Consider the following 24,212-nt stretch of genomic DNA (forward strand, 5'->3'; position numbering starts at 1 on the left):
TGTGGCATTTATACACAATGGAATATTACTCTGCATTAAGAAATGACAAAATCATAGAATTTGGAGGGAAATGGATGGCATTAGAGCAGATTATGCTGAGTGAAGCCAGCCAATCCCTAAAAAACAAATGCCAAATGTCTTCTTTGATATAAGGAGAGTAACTAAGAACAGAGTAGGGACGAAGAGCATGAGAAGAAGATTAACATTAAACAGGGACGAGAGGTGGGAGGGAAAGGGAGGGAGAAGGGAAATTGCATGGAAATGGAAGGAGACCCTCAGGGTTATACAAAATTACATACAAGAGGTAACGAGGGGAAAGGGAAAAATAATACAAGGGGGAGATATGAACTGCAGTAGAGTGGGTAGAGAGAGAAGAGGGGAGGGGAGGGGAGGGGAGGGGGGTAGTAACGGATAGGAAAGGCAGCAGAATACAACAGACCCTAGTATGGCAATATATAAATCAATGGAAGTGTAACTGATGTGATTCTGCAATTTGTAAACGGAGTAAAAATGGGAGTTCATAACCCACTTGAATCAAAGTGTGAAATATGATATATCAAGAACTATGTAATGTTTTGAACAACCAACAATAAAAAAAATATATAAAAAAAAACATGGTTATAATAAGACACAATAAAAATTAGATTTTTATTTAATCTTCTATTCTCTTATTCACCACTCTTCTGAATTCTGCAATGTAGTGAAAGTAAAGATTTGCCTATTATAGTTCATAATACTTGGCCTCAAAATATATCTGAAAGCTGTTCAACTCAATATTCACATTCAAAATTCTTTTTGTTCTTTATACATTTACTATTTCAAAAGGGAATTCATCTTTTTTGCATTTTAACAACTGTGTTAACAGGGAGTTAAGTGGACCCAGAAGGTAACAAAAATTATCTTTTTATTAAAGTCAGGTAGTGCATTACTTTAGAGTTTGCAGAACTGTGGAATGCACAAAGGAGACAAATGGAAGTAATAGGTCAGTTATGTTAGTATTAGTCCACGCATACATTGAACAAACAGCAGGTGGCATGTTGGAACTCATCTTTTCTATTTTGTACGTTTTGTTATCTGGTTTTCAAACAGCTTGTTTATTTTATTTTCCATTTCTTCATTCCTTTTACTTTCATCTTTGGTTTTTCATTCTTTTTACTGCATTTGTGATTGCTTTTTATCTATCTGTCATATCTAATGCTTTTCCACAGTATTTGATACAATACCTCGTACTGCAGTGCATAATATGGTGAAGGATTTTAAGTTAATAAAGATATGTTAATTTACTTTTAGCTTTACTTTTTTTTTTTTTTTTTTAAGGCAAAGCCACCTTTCCTGATTCTTTCGGTTGAATTTCAGAATATGTTCAACAAATTCTTTGTGGTCTTATTTTCATTTTTTTTTAAGACAGATTGCTGTAAGTCCTCAATATTGTTTGCACTACATAGTTAACATTCAGATTCTACCAATCAGCTTCCTCATGCCTTTTCTGAGAAATGAGAAATTCAACTATGAGAATGAGAAATGAGAAATTCAACTATGGGTTGGAATTCTTAAATTTTCATTAAACTCTAGGATTTTCGTCAGTGGACCACCTAAGTTAATAGTAATTTTCATTTTTGAAGCTGATGCCAGTGACAGTTTGATCCTCATTTGAGAATCAGTTGGCGTGTCTTACTTCTGATTTTTGTGAGTTTACCATCAGTTGTGCTTAGTCTTCTGTGCAGTATGCTATTCTGATCCAAGCCTTGGAGTCAGCAGCCTTTTGGCCAAGATGCTGACCAGCTCGACGCTGCTGTATGAAACTGTAAGAACAAGCTCCGAGACTAGCGATGTGGTCCAGAGGTGCTCTAGGCTGGGTTGCCTTTGGGAAGGTCTTGCACATTTTTTAAAATTTTAACATCTTTCCACCTTTCTATTTTGAAATTTTTCAGTGTCCGGGAAATTTTAATATTTCAGTGACTGCAAACATGTAGATGAGCGTGTGCCCTTCACATGGATTTGTCAGTTAACGTTTTGCTGTATTTCTTTTTTCTGTACATGTAAAATTCTTTTTGAGTAATCTATTGAAAATTTCAGATTTAAACTTAACCTGTAAATGCATCAGATATATTTATAACCCCTAAAGACTTCATCATCTGATAGTAGCTTCACATCTCATGTAATCATGACAATTCTGTGATGTTTTATATAGTATATATTTAAATTTCCCCACTTTACCCCTAAAACATCTTTACAGCCGTCTAGTTGTTTTTATAACCTAGACCTCTTGTTTTGTAAAACTGTTCTGCATTCTGGTCTTCTCATTGCTTCTTCTCATGATCAGACTTAGAATGGACAGAGAGTACTGTTTAGACTATGTAAGTGACATCTGCTTCTCATTGCATCACCCCAAGGTTTTTGTGGTCTGTTTATCCCCCTGTTGATGATGGTATGAATGATTTCTTGGTTAATTAAGGTGGTGACCACTCAATCGCTTGTAAAAGTAGCTTTTTCCCTTTGTAACTAGTAAGTAATCTGTAGGGTGATATTTTGAGTCTTTGTGAATTTTCTATTCCCCAGTAAATTTTCAGCCAGGACTTTAACATCTGATGATCCTTTCCTGAGATGGAAGACTAACTTGAAAGTTTTAAAATGTTGATTTTTCTACTTTTGTCATTCCTTCTACTTTTAGTGTTATTGTTTTATAAAGCATTTTTTTTTCTTCCTGTGTGTGTGTGTGCCCAGACTTAAATGTATAAACACCTACATATCCAATGTGTTACAAGGCATTGTCCTTTTATTTTTTTAATTTTTAATGTTCAAATTGTCCTACCTTTGGCCATTGGGAGCCTACTGCAGCTGAGTCCTGTGTCCTTTTGAGCACTTTTTTATTTTCTGAACAGGAACATGTCTCATGCTTATTTTGTACCTTGCCATGGGCCTGCAACCAACCATTTCTGCAAGATTGAGTTCCTTATGCTGGGAAATTATATTTGAGGGGTCATGGTGAATGAGACTTAGAGCCTAGTCTTTGCTATTTGCGTGATGGCTGGGATTTGGAATGATTGCCCTTGAGTATATTACGACAGAAGTTATAGAAGAGCACCTCTAATTTTCCTTTACAAATGAAGGATTTGTGTTCTCACATTCAAGGGGTTAAATTTGAAGCTATTATTTGAAAATTGTCAATAACCAATGTAATAGTTATAATGGGTGTATAGTAATTTTATTAGCCCATTCAAAAAAATTATGCAATAAGAATGAAAATGGAACTCTAGTCCAATGATTGGCTTATAGTGAGAAATCAATAGCTATTAGTGTTTTTTTTTTTTGGTTGTTGATGGACCTTTGATTGATTTATTTATATGTGGTGCTGAGAATCGAACCCAGTACCTCACACGTGGTAGGCAAGTGCTCTACCACTGAGCTCAGCCCTCAATAGCTATTAGTTATAAGGTCAGCTTGTTTTTTTATAACAGTTGTTAACTAACCTTTGTTTGTTACTTTCAGAGAGCTATTGTCTACCTATTTCCAAGTGGTTTGTTTGAGAAAAGAGCCAGGCCAATAATGAAGGTAGTTTCTTAGTTTTTTTAAAAATTTAATTTAATTTTTTATGTTACAGTAATTATCTAATGCACTTTTAATTTATTTTCTAGCATCCTGAACAGATTTTCCCAAAGCAAAGAGGTAAGTTTGCTCAAGAATAAGATTATTTCTTTCTTTATTACACTGTTGGGTAATAAAGAATGTTGGGTAATAAAAAATGTCAGCAGTTATTCACTTATTGTAGAGTAGCCCTTCTTTGCCTTGGTAGTCATGAAAGAGGGTACAACATATTTTGTAACTGATAATGAATGACTGGGGTTTGCAAATTATTTCTTTTTATTAAATGATATTAAAATCAGACCAGGTTAGAGTTTAAGCCTATACTAATGTCACACTAGTTATTTGTATTTTAATATGCCTTTTTGAGGAAAGTGTGATACACATCTCCTAAAAACTCATTTAACTTTTGTTTATGTGAAGCCTTTCTAGTTCTTCTTCTCTTTCTCCTTTCTTTCTTTTTCTTTTTTTTTCTTTCAGTATTGGGGCTAGAACCCAGGGCCTCACGCACTACCACAAGCGCACCACCACTGAGCTACATCCCCAACCCCTTTTCTTCATTTTGGAAGCACATTTTCACTAAATATGTTTTATCTTTCAGCACTTTAATGGTGTAATTTCATTGCCTTGTCTTGGCATTGTTTCTGATCAGCAGTTAGCCATCATTCCAATCATGTCCCCTCTTTTCTGTGGCTTCTTTTAAGATTTTTCTCTTTTAAATGTGTTTAAACAAAAATCTTTAAAGCACAAGAAGCTTTAAGGTTGTCTGGGAATTGAATAGTATATTTACTATCCATTAAAAGTCTCTTATCCAGCATAGACTGGTGGTGCTTGTTAATTTAAAAGTGAGTATTAATGCTACAAATGACTTCTTTAAAAAATATTCAAAATATCAACACGTTTATTCATCAGTCTCTTGATGTATATTCCTGGAAGATTTTTTGAGTATGTATGTGTTCCTCTCTGTTCCTTTTGAATATCTGTGCCACTTATGTACCATCACCATTTTTCAATTTTGATTTTCTTACAATGGAATAAAAGAAAAAAACTTCCTAAGAAATCCCAGTGCAGCATATATCTATAGTTCCACAAATTTTTCCGTTAAGCCACATTAAAGTCCAACGCAACATTTTTTTTCAACTTGTCGTTGAGTCTTTCTAAAGCATTCAACTAGTTTTCACAGAAGCAGCTACTATCTTTTCAGTTTGTACTCATAGTTTGTCTGTTTATGTAATATTTAATTCATGTACAGTAATTATAGAAATAAGTGCAGCTGTAATAAATGGTTTGGGGATAAACACAACTGACTCTTAGTAAGCATGCAGAAATGTGTGGAGGTAACAGAGAAGGGCCTGGGAGCCACCCGCTGAGTGCGCAATTCCAAGGCAGCATTAGTCGATATGTTTAGTGTTAATTAAACGGAAGTTGGTAAGAGAGGAGGCATTTCTATAGAAAATTTGTTTTACATTATGTTTCTGCTAAGTCTTACATCTTCAGAACTAGGCTTTCTGTTCTGCTTTACTTCACTCTTTGAAATTGCTTTACTTTCATCCTTTTTACAAATATTTCAAATCTTTTTATAAATATGTTCTGTCTTTCCTATTCAATTCTCAAACATGATTGATTATATATAGTATCAATTTAATAATCTCTTTTGAGGAAATAAATGAAGGCTATCGTAAAAGCATCCACCAATTTTAAAGGTACAGCTCAGTTTTATAATATAACCTTATGCACAAGGCATAGTAATTTACACCCAGTGGCTTTTCCATAAATGTCTATAAAAGTGATTTCCCCTGCCTTTTTTTTTTTTAATTTTTCAACCTCTCAGGCTCCCCACCAATGCCTCTTCTTTGTCTACATACCTCTACTGGTTGTGTCTTTCCTAATACATCTCTCCTCCTGAATTTCCTTTGTTCCTTCAAATTGTATCAGCTTTTCAGTATTAGAAGTTCATTGTTATTGGCAGCTGGAATGTAACAACTGAAACTTCTGTGTATCCTTTCAAGGTACCCATGTGTTATTTTGAAAATACATCAGAGCTGGTAGGATTATTTTGCATTTCAGTTAACTGTATTTAAGCAGTACTTCTTTAGGATTAGCGAGGTAGTTTGATGCTTACCCCCCTACCTCCTTATTTTGTTATACTTTGTAAATATAGGTGAAACTGATTTTTTTGTGTGTGTAGTTTAAAAAAATAACTGAACTTTAGATTTGGATAGATAATAGCACTTACAGTGTACTACCCCTTCCCTATTAAAAGACAGAAACTTCTGGATAAAAATAGCATAGAAATTCTGCTTAACAAGTGCTAAGAATATTGGGAAAATGAAGATGTATAACAGGTTGATGGCAGAACTTAATATTAGACAATATGGTATTCAAAGAGGGTGAGGAGTGGTTTATTGAGACAAGAATGTTAATTTATATTGATAAAAACCTATTATCCATTAAGTAGATTTGACGACCATGAACATTTTTGCACCAAACATTTAACACTGAAATGTTGTAAAGCAAAAGCTGTTAACTAAGGCTATAAAGAATCTGAAAACATAGCATGATTTTATAGCTACAGATAGAAATACAAAGAATACATTTTCTATGCAGATGCCTATGAAATATTAATAGAATTCTAATGTATTGGGTCATAGGAAACCCTAACAAAATCCAAAAAGTAGAAATCGTATCAGTTCGATTTTTTGACTTAAAAATCAATAAAACTGTATCGCTGTTGGGTTAGACCAAATGAAAATTGAAATTGTAGACTATTTAGGAATACATGACAATGAGAATAGTTCCTGTCCAATCCTATGGGATGTAGACTTTATCATGCAGAGACAAACATATATTATTAGTAATTAAGAGAGACTGAAAATAAATGAACAAAGTATTCAATTCAGGAAGCCAATAAGAGAAAAACTAAATGGTTGAACATAATGAAGAAATTTAAAAGAAGATTTATAATAAACAAAACCAAATAGTTCTTTGAAAAAAAATCAATGAAATCAACCAATTACTGGCAAATCTGAACAGGAAAGAAACAAAACATAAGAGAACAGTATTTTTTGTTGTTTCAGTGCTGGGAATTAAACCCAGGGCTTCATGCATGCTAGGCAAATGCTGTACCACTGAGCTATATCTCCAGGCCAGTATTAAAAATTTTAAGTAATAACATTCAGGGGATATTTTTAAAATACAAGATTGTTATAAGTAACTCCTTATAACTTTTAGTTATATGAAAAAATCTTTTAAATAATAGCAATAGCTAGTAGCATTTACTGAAATTTAGAGTAAGCCAGGCATAGTTTGAAGTGCTTGATGTGAATTAACTCAAAGCCTTGACAGCAGTTTTATAAACACACACTATTATTTCCCTACTTTTTAGATGTAGAAATTAAAGTACATTAAATGAACTTCCTAAGGACACAAAATCAGGAAGTGGCCTACTTGTAGGTAGGCCCAGGTGGTGGTGACTCCAGGGTATAAATGTGTGATTACTACCCTCCTCCACTCAGGTGGCCTGGAGAGTAGTATAATTGCTACAGTTGCCTTGATCAGGAAGATGCTGGTGAGACTAAAAGTCAGGAGAAGTCAGAGGTCATCAGAAGTCTAATAAAAGAAGTAGAGGCTCTGAAGGTCTCATTGGAGAGTTCTACCATACCTCAAAAGGAGCGGGTAGCTTTTTATTGTGTAAATTATTACAGAGCAGGAAAAAAGCTTCCAAATTCACTTTAAAGTTCATGTAATTATAAATTTGGACACAAATTATATAAAAAGGAAGCTAGATAAAATACCAGAAAACCAAGTAAAGCGTTTTACTAATAGAATATACCAAAATATTTTTTTCTTAGGAATAGAAGTATAGTTTAACATTAGGAAATTATTAATGTGATTCTCTGTGTTGAGTCAAAGGGAAAATATTTTCATAGAGGAAAAAAGTCTATTGACAAATTAAACTTAGTTTTTTGTTGTTGTTAAAAAATAATATTTAAAAATAATATTTTTTTGTTAAAACCAGAAATGAAAAGAAACCTTCTTTGAAAAAGACTGTTGTGAGAAACAGAAACATATCAAATTTTAAAGCATATTACTAGATTCCATTATATTCAATAATAAGACAGATAAACCTGTACTCACCTCTGTATCCAAATTCTTTTGAAAGTCTTAACTTCCAAAGTGTGAGTTTAAAAAGCATGGATAAAAAAAAAATCTCAAAGAAATTGGCGAAATCAGTTGTTACTCATATATGCTATGATTGCCTACTGAGAAAACAAAAAAAATAACCTAACATTGATATTAGAATTTTAGTATAATATCATTATTGAACCATTAAAATTTTGAATTTTTGTGAAAAAAAATTGATGATGCCCTTTTATAAAAGCATGCCACAATATAAAAGCATATACTGTCTATACTAAATATAACATAAAGAGTGAAATGCCTATCTTGTGGATTTACATGAGCACCCTGCAAGTTGATGACATCATGGTGGCCAAAATCACACTGAAAGAAATCAGCGTGGAATGGGGTATAATGATGCTCTAGGTAACCTGATGGTCTTATTGATAGCAAATGAATTGCCCTCTTTCTCTGACTTTATGTATTTTGGCACACCAACATAATGCCCACCTGACAAAACCCTGGCTGAAGGAAAAGCAACTGAAATTGCTTGGTAGATGTTGCAATAATACAAGCCAGTGTGCCTCTGACCTCATCAGGAGAGCTGGGGTGCTTTGAAGATAATCCCTACTCCTCTGCAGCATTTGCAGTTAAAGTATTTTACAGTGGTTTGCCATTAGGGTGTTCATTTAGATAATGTTTTCCTAATAGGGATTACAAACTTTAACCATTTTTTAAACCTTGATAATATTTAAAACAAAATGGAGTATTATTTCCTACATTTTTCTTTACTAATTATTGGGATTTTTCCTTTGATATTGGGAAAGGCAGATACTACAGTATGGAAAATATATTGCTCTAGTGTGAGTGAAAGACTTATTAGCGGGAAGCAAACACATCTCATTTACATATATTTAAAAAATCGAATCCCAGGTATACAAATATATATTTACATATAGACACATTCCTGTGTGTGCCTTTTAATCCATGTAATTGAATGTTAAAAAAATAGATTGTATCCAGAAGATACCTGAGTTGGGTTAAGACTTTAATGAAGTCTTTATGTGCTTTTGGAATTAAGAAATTCAGACTCTAGAACAGAATGAAATAAAGTGGCAAGTAGAAGATAAATATAGATTCGTCATTATTTTTGAATGCTATAATATGCCCTTAAGTCACACAAAAAAGCAAAGGGCAAAGAAGATAAATTATCTATTTTGAATGTAAAAATTTATTTTTGATTAAAAAGACACTGGAAAATTTGAAACATGACAGAGACCTGCTATCTAAATTATTCTTTTAAATTAACAACAAGAAGAAAATCTGAGTAGAAAAATTGGCAAAAGAAAACAACTCATAAGAGTAACCAGTAAATATTTTAAAATACCAGAGAACAGAAATAATGTCTTGTAAAACAATAGCAAGAGGCTGTTTTATCACCCAAAAGATTAGAAACTGTAAATATTATGTGTCAACAAAAAATTGGAAACAATCTAAATTTTCATCTTGGAATGGCTAAATAAATTGTCAGAATCATAGCAGCCATATGTATAGGTTATACAAGGAATGAGATATAGTTGTATTAGCACAGGTGAGACATTGAGCTTGAAAAGCAATTGAAAATGGTGTAGTGGAAAATTTTTTTAATAGGCAAATAATACTCTGCTTCATGCATCTGTACATATATAAATATGTACAGTATCTAGGACAATAAATTCTCTTCTTGCCTCTAGCCAAAGAATTCTAACGTTTAATTTTTATAAGAACAGTCAGTGTACTACTTGTGAAATTAAAGTTACCTATTTTGAAATCTATTATTATAGTTTATCTATGATATATACTCTTATCTGTTATAGATATCTAATGAAAGAAGGCAGTATCAAGAGCAACAATAGGTAAACTAATTACAAGGACAGGTAAAATGTGCAAGATATATGAGATTTATATAAAAAAAATTATAAAGCAGTTAAAGATCATATATAAAAATCTGGATAGTTGGGAAAAAATGTTACATGTTCTGAAGGGAAAGCAGTATTCCAAAGTTCCTACTTTCAAATTAACAAATTACCAGACAAAGTCTTGGATGGATTTTGGGGAAACTTTTCAAGTTTAAAGGCGCAAGAAGCAGTGAACAGTGTTTGATGAGAAAAGTGAAGGGAGTTCACTCCATCTGGTGTCAAAATGTAGTGAAAAAATGATGACTAAATTGGTGGTCGTGGCACAGAACAGATGAACCAGTAAGATGGTAGAATAGTCAGCCCCAGTGTATGTTTATGCCAGATTGTGAATTCTAAGATATATTTTTTGAATTATAATGGTTCTGACCACAGGATGCAGTTTTCAATTAATGTAAGCTCTGACACATGCTGCAATTTAACATTTTTCTTTTTCTTTGCAGTATATAAAACCATATGATGAGTTGTCTTAAAATATGTGACAACTTGTGTTCAATGAAATTAAGTATGTGTGTATATACGCATCCATGTGTATTGTGAAATCAAGTGTGTGTGCTTACATGCGCCCATATACACACATGATGAAGTCCAACTCAAACGTCTGCCCAGGCTTAGCAGTAGAATGTTGTATGATGTTGTCTTTTTTTGTCACTTTCTGGCTTATAACAGTACACTAAAAATCCATTGCATAATAAAGGTACAGATATTAGAAAACATGTAGGATTTTATGAGATCTATAAAATGATGTTGGAAAAGTATTTAAATTATCCATAAGACTTTGACAAATAAGAATTACATTTTTAACTTTCAATGTAAATACTCAGTTGACTTTTTTTTTTCCACTATTCATTATGACATTTTGGTTACTCAATTTTAGATGAATTTACTTAAAGTGGTCAGTCCAATATTAATCATACTTAGAAAAGAAAGATCCTACATGTTACAGGTACTGTTTCAGCAGAAAAGTGTATACTGTCCAAAAAACTATACAGGGATAAAGGACTCTTTGATAGACAAAATAATACTTGGCTTTCTGTTTCAAAAACATAAATTTCAGATAGATCAAATATCTGAATGTGAAATCAAACAAAAAGTCCAGAGGAAAATTGTTTAGAGAGTCCAAAGCCTCTTGCAGCATGCAGAGAGCGAGGAAGCCAAGATATCACAGTGGCTTCTAACCCTCCAAAAGTCCACCGGATGTATCAGTAGATCCTCAGTGAATCCGTGGTAATAAAACTTCATAATAAAGGAGGCAGTTAGGGCAGAAGCATCTGGAAAGGTACCTTATGGGATCAATAATGAACAAAATAGCCAAGAAACACTGCCAAAGAGAAAAATCAACAAATTTTGTTTGGTGGTTAGTAGATGTGAATGACTATCTGCGTTGCAAAAGGAATTAAACTTAATTCCTTCTGTTGTAGATATTTCAAATTCTCAGAGGTAGATAAGCATGGGGTTCGAATAAATGATGTGCCACAGAAATTAAGTTATTTAGTTTTTTAATTTGTTATATGAATGCTCATTTCAAATTCTAGGAATATACTGCATTATTGACTATCGGTTTTCCTTTTGAAGAAAGCAGGAGGGCATTGTATTCTGTTTTGTTTTTGCAGTGTTGGTCCTTTTCCAGGGCCTTGTGCCTGCTAGGCAAAATGCTCTACCACTGAACTACTTCCCTAGCCCAGGAGTACATTGTATTTATATCCAAACCTACAATTTGTTTTTGTATTTGTTGTTGTTGTTGTTCTAACAGATGATTATGATTTGGGCTATTTTTTATTGTGTTTTTATTTAAAAGAAATTACAGATATTTTCATGGTGAAGTATTTTATCAAATATAAGCATAGTTTTATGTTAATAAAATGAAATATTAAATACTCTAAGCATTTGCATAATAAGTATGCTAAATATATGAATTCTAAATTCTAATAATATGTTAGTTATTTTAAAAGTTAATCAGAATTATAAATCTGTCTTTTAATTGCAATTAAATATCAGCCGTGTGGTCAGTATCTGTGTGTATTTTAATTTGTTTTCATCTGGCTTTTACTTAGCAATCCAATGGGGAGAAGATGGTCGTCCATTTCATTTTCTCTTCTATACTGGCAAACAGTCATATTATTCATTAATGCATGTAAGTATATTTTATTTATGACAAGTAATATGAACTGTAGGCTACAAAACTAATTATAGTAGAGGCGTCTCAGTTTCAGAACATACTTTGTACTTCATAATGGACAAAAATAAGACATCTGGAGGCAAGATAGTATACTGATGAAAGATTTCACATTATTTGACTTTTGTTAAAGGTATGCTTTATAAAACATATCAGAGTGGTTTGTCCTTAAAATGCAGAAATATTCAACTTAATATTAGTGCCCGTGTGTGCCTTGCTGGTAAGGTGAGAGGACAGTGCCAGCAGGGACCACAAGGCATCTACCTTGAGTCAGTTATCTTCTGCTTTGTTTCTGTTATTCTTTAAAATTTTTGCTTCTCATACTTTAATACGGTGTCTTGAGTCAAGATTTCTGGTCCTCAAATAACTTAAGAAATGCTTTTATTATACTTTAACTTCCAACTGCTTTGGAGTGTACTGTGAACAGTTTTTGTTTTGTTTTCCGAGCTGTGTTTGATAGTGTGCAAATTTGGAAGAATTCCCCAGAATGACCAAATGCCAATATCCGATTTTAAACAGCAGAATCTTTTCTATTTTTAGAACATGATATCGAATTCTATTTTACCCATTATATGATTTTTTTAAAAAATTACAGAAATATTTACGGGGTTTCCCCCATCCACAGTAAGAGCTCAGTGGCTTGAATGAATGCACACATTTACTCTGCTTTTTAGACTTATCTGGTGTTTATTTGTGCTCCACAAACCCAAAGGACAAAATTCCCACTTGTCAGGTACATTTATTTCTTGGGGAAATAAAAGAAAACCTTCTTTTCGCTTTTTGTTGACCTTGGGCAAATGAGCTTCTTGCCCTGGCAGAAATGAAATGAATGATAAATGTAGAGTGTGTCTTTGCTGAGTAATGGAGCTGTGGCTCTGGCTTCCACTGAGGTTCTCTCCCGCACAGCCTGAGGCTGCCCGAGGACCCCTGCTGTTCATTTAAATAGGTATGTCAAATCTGCCTCCAAACGCTGCTGGTTTGATCTGTGGTAATATTTGTGAAGGTTCCATATGGACTTGAGCCCCCTGCAGTGCTAAGAAATAATGTACAACGCTTCATGGTGCAGACGCAAATTTTCTCTGAAAAGGGATGCAATGCTGCGTTTTAGCTGTCGGAGGGGATGATGGAGCTGACGCGCTAGGCCTGTCAACTTGTTACACGGATGGGTTGCACGCAGCGAAGCTGTGGAAAATCTGTGCCTTTTAACTTTTCTACTTAATCACGGTTGTAGCATTGCCTTTAGACTGTATGCTACATTAATTCTCTTCCTGCCTTCTGCCTTTCATCCCAAGTTTCACGGAAAAAAGTAAAGCATGCAGGTCTTATAGAGGAGCCTTATCAAACAGCTGTCATCTGACAAGCCATTTGCATTTGTTTTGGCTGAAACTGAGCAACCCAAGGGCGAGATATTTTGCTGCATTCCATCATAATGAAGAAATTACACATTGTATAAGAGGTCTGACTTTATTTTTAGTTGCTTATGTGCTTTAAAAGGTACTGCTACAGAAATGGATCGGTTTTTCAGTGGATAGAATCTTACTGAACTCTGACTAAAATGTCAAATTACATCTGACTAATAAATATTCCTTCTTTTTGAGTAATATAGGTTGTGTTACAAATGGCAGAATACTTTAAGCCTTTATGTTTCAGTTCAACTCAGGAATTCCTAGATGTTTGCCAATATCTTTAGTATCATGGATGGCAAATGTCATTAATTACAACTGCAGACACATCAGTCTCTTCTAATGCATACAAATCACTGTCAGCTGAAGTACTGTAACTTTGAAATAGAGACTGAATGTTCACTGTTCGACTTACAGAAGCACTTTTGTGGTAGAGTCAGACACTGCATATAAAGTCTCACTATAAAACTTGGAACCCTTTCGAGAGCTTTCTCTCTCCTTTGTTCTGCCTTCTCCTGGTGGTGGGGGGGGAGCCTCCCCTGCTCTCCCTGGAGTGCTCACTGTGAGTGCTCACTGTGTACCCCATCAGGAGAAAGGAAGTAGCCCCTGCAGACTGGCAGGTTTTAAAGACTTAGAAATGAATCTTTGTTGCTACCATTTATTTTTGTTGATGAATTTTCTTCCTCTGTGACAGGGTAAAAGACACTAAGCCAAGCAGTTTTTTTCCCCAGGTCTTTGACCAGCTGTAATTGCATGAGGCATGGCAGTCAGTGGCCATGCTTTTTGACAAGGAAACAGATCTGGAGCCTGTGTGCAGCTGTGTGAGGAGACCTTTCTGAGGTCGATTAACCTTTCTCATCTTCTGTAATCGTGCCAAGTCTTCTCTTTAGGATTTGGTGGCTGTTTGCATATTAAGTGCATATGCTACTTTATAACAACTAATTAAAGATAGCCCTGATGCAGCTTACAATTAAGGATGATATACAGTGCTTTAGTCAATTGACCTATATTTTGTCCATCTAGGTTTTGTGGAGAATTGAGAGGTTTTTGAGGAAAGATGTTGATAAGAAATGTGCAATTTATTGCTCCTGGCCAGAAATGAGTCATGATAGGAAAGAATAAAGTGAAGGGACATTGGCCAATCCATGGGGTTCTCACACTTTGTCACATTCTAAAGGTTCATTCGTAGGTCAGTTGGGACTCCCTTTTTCCTATGGATGTAATGACCTGTGTTTCTTCATGTCCCTGGGAAATAATATACTGTTTTATAGTTTGATTAATAAGACATACATAAGTAATGAAAAAGTATTTTTAAAATTTCCATGTTTCTTAAATAATAAAAAAGTATTTTAAGAAGAAATAAGGGACTTCCTGAGTTTCTCAGAGTAGTGTTAAATACCATAAAGGGGACTCCACGCTTGAAATTTACTGGGCTGGCTTTTCACCCAGAATAGATGGCTTCCCGTTTCCTTAATGGCCATTTAACCATTAGAACTTATGTGCTTTTCAGACATGATTTAGGGCTCTTCAGTGTAGGTTGGTTTCAATAACAGAAGGAAAAAAGAGGAAGAATAAAAGAAGTTTCTTAAAATAACTGAGGAGAGGAAAGAATTTTAAAGAGGATATAGATGTTTGTACAAAAAAGAAAATGCTATACAACAGAATAACTGAGTTGTGACTAGCCTATGCCTAGATTAAAAAGAAGACCCTGCATGTACGGTTAAGGGGAATGGACAAAGGGGTAGGCCAGGAGAGTTCAGTGTGACACATTCACTAAGTGTAAAAACCCATGGATTGGCAATTTTCCTTCGCTTTGTGTTTCACTATCATGCTTCAATTCTGGGCAGGAACAATACATTTCATGCCCTGTGGGTTCATGGCGGTGACCCTACCAAGGCTGTCTATTGCCCACAACAACTTGAGCCTGTCCAGGACAACCAAACTGACAGTGAAGGGAAGAGTAGACTATATTCCCGGTCAAGGCATTTACAACCTCCGTACTCACCATTTATTTTTTGAAGGTCTGTTAATGTTAAGAAAAAATTTAATTCAAGTTTACATACATATTTTACCAATATATGTTTTTGAAAAAAAGTTAAAATTCTCATTAATGGTGATTTGAAAATTGTTTTAGTCAGTGTTTCATCACTGTAACAAAATACCTGAGATAATCAACTTCAAAAGAATCAAGGTTTATTTTGACTCACAGTTTTGGAGGTTTCAGTTTGTATTTGGTTGGCCCATGTTTTGGGGCCTTTGGCAAGGAGAACAAATAGCAGATGAAAGAGTGAAAGGAAGAGACTGGGGTCCCACAATCACCTTCCAGGCCAAACCCCCAATAACTGGAAGACCTCCCACTAGGCCCCACATAAAGATTCTACCACCTTCCAGTAGCACTACCTGGGGACCAAGCCTTTACACAAGGGCGTTTGGGGGAAACTTGCCCAAACAGCAAAAACCATTTGAAACCTATGGGAGGTGATTATTTGACCAGGAAGTGGGAACCCTTTTGTAAAATATAATGTATTAAGGCATGTATGTGATTATGGCTTTCCTCGGAACACTGGCTATGAAATATTCTTCAAGAAGAAATCTGTTGTGGAATCAGCTTGGGAATGTTGCAGTTGTGTAGTGGAGAGCTCTAGTAAGGGAACAGCTAGCAGGTGCATGTTCTGTCAAGGCCATGAGTAAAGAACTCTGCTGCTCAGAGTAGACCAGGGAGCCCTTTGTGCCCAAGACACCTTTTACTATCCCATGAAACTGTGCTGGGGTAAGGCTATGCAAAATGTTGGAAACTCTCAATAAGTCTTCAGTGTAGGCAGTACTGAGACATATTTTCTCAGTTTCAGGCCTGGTTCAGCCCCAGTACAATAAGCATCTCAGAAGTTTTGTGTAAACTTACCTCTTCCTGGTCTTTAATAAAGGAGGTATACAACTCCAAAACCTACGCTGGGGATTTTGTATCATACGAGAAACTTCATTTAGATTTTAGGGCTAATCTTATAGTAAACACTGGAATATTTTCAAAGTGTTTCTTTAAATCAAAGGAAATTACGTGGTCACTGATGTACCAAGCAAATGTGTAAAATGAAGGACTAAATAGTTTATTCTGTACTTGAACTATTGTGTCGAATTGGAAAACAAAAGTTTAAAATCTGAAAGAAAACCAAGTAATTCTAATCTATGTAATTTGTGCATAAACAGGGCTCATTTGCATTGTGCAAAAAAGTTCCTGCCTCACTCAGAGATTCTCCAGTTCATGTTAAATGATTTAAGTGACCTGAGTGCTTAGAGTCCAAAAACAGCAGCCCCAAGAACTATGCACTCTTCTGTATGGGGTTCCAGTAGGTCAAATACCTGAAGATGGACTGTCCTTTCTGGGTTTAGATGCTTCTAGATCCTCTTTGTGACCTTGTGATGAATATTTTAAACTCTTGGATATAATGCTGTTATCTTTAAAACTGAAATTAAAAAACTGAACCTTCTCACAGTGAGCTATTGTAAAATAACTATTTTACAACTATGTTAAGTGCTTATTTTTAAAAAGCTGCAGACTGGTACTAAAGTATGTCTGCATGCTGTTTTAAGACTTCTTGACAGCAGGAGTTAATTCAGTAATTAATTCAGCAGTAGAAATTGCTGTTCTAGAGGTATCTTTAATGTACATTTTCCTCACATATGAATAATTGCCATTGTATATCTTGTGTGCTCCAAGTGTAACAGTTAGGAAAACTAATTTTTTAAAACATGGAATCAACTTATTATTATTGCCTTTATGTTGATTTTAATCAGATTACTTCTTTTGTAATGGTACAATTATTATTATAAAGCATGATTTTAATTTAAAAAGTAAAAATATAGTATCTGAGTTCCTTTCCAAGCACGTGGATGTCATCACTCTTGGCAGTGCATATCCCCAGGGTCCTTTTTCATGTGACCTGTTTCTGAGATGTTTCCTTTATTTGTTGAGTTGCATGATGTGTAAACATGCACCATGTTGTATTCACCTAGGAATAGCTGGGATCTGTAGTATTAGTATGTCACTTGGGAACTTGAGGTACATAGCAGACACCTCTCTGAACTACATTTATATTTATTTCGATGGAGTTTGGATATGCCATGGCCAACAAAAACAATGAGAGAGCAATAGTTACTTAAGAAATTGATTTTTTGTAATTGTAATAAGCATGAACTTTAAGTTACTTGAACTAGTATCAAAAATGGCAGTTACTATTAGCTTGATACTATCTATTTTGTGTACCAGCATACAGTTGACTTCCTGTGCCCCCCAACCATGAACTGTTACTTGTTTACCCTTCCTAAAATTGGAATTTATACCTGATTAATATGACCAAAACAGATTTTAGGACACTAAAAATTATATTGCTCATGCTCTCGGAAGGGTTTAGTTTTAAGCATTTCTTTTCTGCAACCTGAGCATCTGGTATTTTCAAATTAGGCACCTTCTAAATTTGACTCATACATTATGGAAATCTGATGACACGAAGGGTGGATAGGCTTGCTTTGATTTTATGAAATATTAATCATAGCTGTGATTAATGATTCAGCATTTCACATCTGGGTTATTCCTGTCATATTTGGAAATTACACTATTAAATGCAGTATATAAACTTAGTGTAGGTGGGGTCATTCTAATTCTCTAGTGTCCCTTAAAAATTAAGTGGAAACTTAACAATATACCAGAAACTACCAGTGATAATCTGTGATGTTGACAGTTCCTGGCATATTTTATACCCTCAAGGATTTTTTTATGTAAATGAGAATGCATCTCTTCAGGGAGTTGAAGTAAGAGAATCTACTTTCCAGAGCACTGTTGTTTCTAACTAACAAAGGTAGACTCTCAAAAGTGGTTTTGTTATGCAGAAGCGAAAGAATAAATAGAAGTGGCACACCAGTAAAATTGTTCAGATTATTAGATTCTTAAAAGCCATACCTCACGCCTGCTGCAAGCATTCTTAACCGTTGCTATGGGTAAGGCCCTAAGCTGAGTGCCTGACCTACAGTGATATGTGTATATATTTTCTTATTGAAAAGAGTGTACGTAGCTTGTAGTGTAGCTCAATGGCAGAAAGTGTGGTTGGCAGGGTAAAATCCTGGGTTAAATCCCTAGTCCCCAATCCCCACAGAAATGAAGTGAATGGAGAGGGTTAATGAGCACTGTGTATTTTGGGTGGAGGGATTATAACTGTCAAGTTGTAAGCTGTTGCCTTACATGAATGGGACTTACTATGTTTGAAATTTGATATGTACTTTTCATGGATTGTTTTCTCTTCCACATTTTTTTCTGATTATTTTACTTACACCATTTGTAAATTATCATGAATATAAATATAACACTAGAAAGAAATGACATCGTGAAAGAATGTTTCCAGAAAAATATAAACTAGTGAAGATTGCTTAAAAGTCATAAGTGAAGCCTACACTTTGACTTGAAACTTATGAGGAAGTTCAGTTGTTATTAGAGTTGTCATGATTACTCCAGAAAATTAAGGAAACCCTTTCAAGCAGAGGAGGTTATCTTATTACTGTAGTTGATGTTCTCATAAGTTCATATATCCACAGCTAGATTTGAAAGCATACCAGCTCTGACCTGTGGACTCTCTGCATCTCAGGACTGTGGACCAGGCAGCTTCGAGGTGTGCTGCTGTCCCTTTACAGGAGCACCCAGGTATAGAAGTCTGGGGGCCGAATTATAGAATTTTGTTCTAAGTTGAATGACAGGTCCTCTTCTAGATGTGGACTGTTGACTTAAGAATGATTTCTTTTTTACGTGTATCCTTAGCTGCTACAGCTGATGGATTTGTGCGTGAGAAGTAGCACTAGAGCAGTCACACTTACTTTCTTTGGGCACTAGGATCAAGTTAACTCTATTTGTCACTCTGCTGTTGTGTTAACCTGACTCCATTGTTCACACATCTCAGCTTGTACCCCTGAGATGCTCACTGGAACCCACCCTAGGTCTGGTAAGGCCTGAGAATTTACATTTCCAACCTGGTTTGGGTGTGGATGCTGCTACCTCTGGTGTGGGTATTGAGCCTGTGGAAATACTGAGCTGGAGCAGTGATTTCCTTCAGTTTGAGTCATGTGTGCACACTGTCTAGCTCACCCTATTTTGTAGCTTCTAAGTGCAACTTTTTTCTTTTTTCTCTGCTTTTCCTTTTCTCTTCTGAACCATCAATTCTACTATTTTACTGGGGGGGAAAAAAACTGAATCTCTTCAGTCAAAAGTTTTACATTCTTATTCATTGAGAAGTCCTGCCCATTGGGTATAATCTCAACTTTTCTCGCCTGTATTTACTTGAAGAAACTGACTCTTAATAATCACATCCTTTTTTTTAATTTTCTTTTTAGCATTCTTTTTGCCAATGAGAAAACTGGATTCTCAAAAAGAAAAAAAGACTGCAAATGGAAATAGTGCCAAATTGCAAGCATTAGTTAATATGACAGTGACAAAGAGACATTTTAAAACAAACCCTCAGCAACATTATGAAGTCGTATTGCAGTCTACCCAAAACCCACAAAAATTGCTTCCTAGCACTTGAAATTATTTAGACTATTTGAGATACAGATGGATACCTCTGTCAGTAACAGGTTGTGTCTCCTGACTTTAGGTAATGTTAACATGATTAGTGTATTAAAAATAAGAAGAATCATTTTTATCATCTCCAGCTCATCCTCCCCACCTACCTCTGCCCCCGCCCCCAATGATCAATCCCAAGGCCTTGCACATGGCTAGGGAAGCACTGTACCACTGTGTCCCCAATCCCTCGCTCATCTTTTAAAATGTCTGCCTATTCTCAAGATACTAATGTGGCAGGTTATATATAGATTATAAGTGAATAAATGTGAATATAATTCAGTATGAGTCCTCAAAAAATTGTTTGCTCAGTCAAAAACGTTAAGAAACCATTGTGTTATTCTGCTTGTTGTACACTCATTGCCTGGGAAATATATTTCATTGATAACCCTATTGCGGTATTATTGCTTTTTTATAAATTGTAACTTTTTCTCCCATTGCAGATTTTTTTGATGATGAGAAAGATGCCTTTAAATTGTCATTATTTCCAGAACATGATTGTTTACATTAGAAAACCAGGAGTATATGCATTTCGGTTTTTATAAATAGAGTTTTATAGTTATACATAGTATTTGCGTTCCTCTAGACAAAAATCATACATCCATAGAATTTGATTTCAGTTCCTGATCCTTCTTTTCCATCCCGCCTCTCCTCTGTTCTCTTCGCTCTACTCTGCTGGGCTTCCTTTTACTAATATATTTACTTATATTTGATTGGTTTTTTCTTAATTTGAACATAAACATGAAATTCCCTGTGGTATTTCTGTATATGCATATAACGTGATTTTTTGTAGAGTTCATTCTTCATTGCCTCCCCTTCCCATCTCTCCACTCTGCCTCTTGGTCTTCTACAATGCTGTCCCTATATCTCTATGATCTCCTGTCTTTCCCTCCTCCTTTCCTTTACTCTAGCTTTCACGTATGAGATTTTTGACCTTTGAGTTCCTGATTCTGGCTTATTTCACTTAGCATGATGTTATCCATTTCCATCCATTTACCAGCAAATTCCATAATTTCATTTTTATGGCTGAGTAGAACTTCATTGTGTATGTATGCCCGAATTTCTTAATTCATTCATCTATTGATGGGTACTTAGGTTGATTCCATAATTTGGCTGTTGTGAATTGTGTTGCTGTAAGCACTGAGGTGGCTGAATTGCTATAGTATGCGGATATTAGTTCTTTGGAGAAAGTAACAAGGAGTGGGATAGCTGGGTCATATGGCGGTTCCATCCCTAGTGTTTTGAGAGGGATGTTTTCCAGAGAGGTTGTACTATTCTACAATCCCACCAGCAATGTAAAGGTGTACTTTTTCCCCCCATCCTTGCCAGAAGTTATTACTATTTTCTTGATTATTGCCATTCTGACTGCAGTAAGATGAAATATTAGTATAGTTTTGATTTACATTTCCCTGATTACTAGAAATATGTTTGATAGCTATTTGTGTTTCTTCTTTTGAGAAGTTTCTGTTTAGTTCTTTTGCCCACTTATCGCCCACTTACTGACTGGGTTATTTGCTTTTTTGGGGTGTTGGTTTTTTTTGAGTTCCTTATGTATTCTGGACATTAATTTACTATTGTTGGAGGAGTGAGTGGCAAAGTTTTTCTCCAATTCTGTAGGCTCTGTCTTTATGCTCTAAATCATTTCCTTTGCTATGCAGAAGATTTTAATGTGATGTCATCCCATTTATTTATTCTTGGTTTTAGTTCTTGTATTTTGAGGGTCTTGTTAAGGAAATCAGTGCCAACACCAATATGTTGGAGTATTGACCCTACGATCTCTTCTAGCTGTTGCAAGGTTTCTGGTCTAATTCCTAATTTGACTTTTATGCAGGGTGAGAAGTACGGATTAATTTCATTTTGTTACATGTAGCTGTTCAGTTTTAAAATCTTCCATTGCAGTTTAATCAGTGACACATATTCACAGTCTTTGTTTATAAAGTAAATTAATAGAAGAAAATCAAATAATGGAAAATAAATATAATAGAAATTTACTTTTAAGGTATAAACTACATGGGGTGTGTTAAATACTATATAAAATTAAATGTTATATAAGTAGTTCAGCTATAAATGCTCTAAATTACTGGTTGTTCTCTAAGTTGAAGTACATAGTGCAAATAAATAAATGAAGTACGTATTAGTATATAAACGATGGTTTTTCTTAAAGAAAGTTTTTATCCTATTTGTGAAACTCTTAAGAAAAATGACTCACAGGGTTCTTGTTGTTTCAGCCATCCTCACTGAATGGAGTTGTAAATTCTTTGAAGTTATTTTAAAATCCACTTAAAATGTGCTGAGATATGTACTAAATTCTCATTCACACTACTCTATCATCTTTTAGTTTGGATGAGAAATAGTTTTATTCAAAAGCATTTTCATTTTATTTACTCTGCAGTTAGACAAGAGGTCACATTAAAATAAGGAGTACTCACAGATAAAAAATATAAACTATATCATAAGTAATAATGTACCATCTCTCTTATTTTAACTTGTATATTTTATTTGCTATAGGAAGTATATGGAAAGCTACTCCAGATAGAAAAACGTCAGAATCAGTTGCGAGCCAAAGATCTGCTTCCAGAAAAAAAGGAAACGAAGTAAGTTCTTGTCTTGCATTAGAGCATATGTAGATTTTGAACTCTACACGCTACTTATTGATGTATCTACAGCCTAAAATTTAGGATTCCATGTAATAGGTTATTTATATTTAGGAAGAAGCAAATATTGAGGTTATTTTTCTGCTACTTCAAGATTTACGTATTAAATTACTGTGTTTGGATTTAATGTCCTTAGAAATTTTATGTGTATGGCTGCACATTTATTCAGCATTTGTATGCTTTCTGACTTTTTCTTTTGTAAGGTATTTCAAGGCTTGTACTTCCATTTGGCAAGCAGTAATAGATCAGATCCATCAGCCTGTACAACCAATGTTAAATTTTGGCCCAGCTATTCATGTTTCTTCTTGGGCAAAAGACAGATTTCTGAACACACCTTAAGTTGTGTGTTCCTAGTCCTTTATTTGGACTTTATTACTACTTTTGTTCATAAATGGGTTAACTTTGTGTCTATTACATCTTCAGAATAAATTATGTAGGCACAGTTTTAATCTTTTCAGAATTCTGATGGCTTTCAGGTAAGTTTCATGATGGCATATTTATTTAACTCTTCAAACAAAACATTTGGTGGTGTTAGAACCTTTTCTAAACTAGATTGAGGAAACAGAATAGTATTTCTGAAAAGTGGTTTCCTTGGATGAACATACTACTATATAATATGAAAATTTGTTTTCAGATCATGAATTGCACTTATAGGTGAGATCTTTTGTGATATAACACTAATTGCATGGTTAATTAAAAAGAGAATATATGTGATATTTTAACAGAGATCTGATTGGCAGCAGATGGCTGATTAAGGAGGAACTAGAAGAAATGTTAGTGGAAAAACTGTCAGATCAAGATGTGAGTAATTAATCTTTTCAATTTAAGGAGACCTGTGTCATAAGAATGCAGACAATTGCTGTATTAAGGATCCTAATAGTAATAGTCCTTAGAAGCAGGTGTGCCTTGGACAATTTTTCTCTTTGAAATGTATTCCTTGTCAATTTCTGCCATGGGAGGAGAGCCTTATCTGTGGTAAGGAAAGTGCCATGTCCAGTCTCCAGCTCCTCCTCTTATAAGTGCCCTCATGTCCTCTGCCAGTTGTTATAGAGGAGTGTAGCAGATGTCATTTTTGTCTCCTTCAGTGAGACCGGTAGCTAATTTTACAAGCTAATGATGAGTGAACAGAGCCATTGCAGGTTAAGTAGAAAAGGAATGTCACACACGGAATTTGCAGATTCCTGGCTCATCACATGTGCAGCGTCTGAAAGGTCAGTGGTTTTCACCTTGGGATCTCTAAACCACATGTGTCATAGTCCCTTGGAGTGTTCTTTATAACTGCAGTGTCCCTAAGCCTCACCCTCAACCTGGGGCAGATCTCGAGGGGTTCACCCAAAAATCTATCTCATTGACACACTCCCCAGGTGAAACTTATGCCCTATGAAGTTTGGGACCCTTTCATCCTTCCTTAGACCTTAATTGCAGTCTTATTTTGTTAATGTTCTAACATAGCCTGACGTGATCAGAAGTAGCTTGATGTTTTAAACATTTGATGTTCTAAATTGTTTGACTCTCTGTTAGATTCAAGCGGAGATAAATCTCACAAATCCTCCCAAGAAAGATTATGTTCTTCCATGGCAGTGACTGGCATTGTTAGTGCCTGCCACCATGTAGATTTTAAGTCACGTTCTTCCGTTGCTCTTTTTTTTTTTTTTTAGCATATTGTAGACATTAATGATTTGGAAAAGTTGCAGCTTCCTTAAACAAGGTGTCAGACATTTGGTT

At 34.9% G+C, this 24,212-nt stretch overlaps 1 protein-coding gene across 1 annotated transcript in view; it reads left to right on the forward strand.

The window, feature by feature from the left end:
- Window positions 1–24,212, forward strand: part of Mrps9 (mitochondrial ribosomal protein S9) — a 65,703-nt gene that overhangs the window by 25,568 nt on the left and 15,923 nt on the right. The window contains exons 3-7 of the mRNA XM_076832838.1: window positions 3,490–3,552; window positions 3,636–3,666; window positions 11,711–11,790; window positions 22,342–22,427; window positions 23,213–23,288. Coding sequence (XP_076688953.1) covers window positions 3,490–3,552; window positions 3,636–3,666; window positions 11,711–11,790; window positions 22,342–22,427; window positions 23,213–23,288 — 336 coding nt within the window. The remainder of the gene's footprint in view (window positions 1–3,489; window positions 3,553–3,635; window positions 3,667–11,710; window positions 11,791–22,341; window positions 22,428–23,212; window positions 23,289–24,212) is intronic.

The sequence above is a fragment of the Callospermophilus lateralis genome, chromosome 14 (assembly GCF_048772815.1).
Source record: "Callospermophilus lateralis isolate mCalLat2 chromosome 14, mCalLat2.hap1, whole genome shotgun sequence".
NCBI lineage: Eukaryota > Metazoa > Chordata > Mammalia > Rodentia > Sciuridae > Callospermophilus > Callospermophilus lateralis.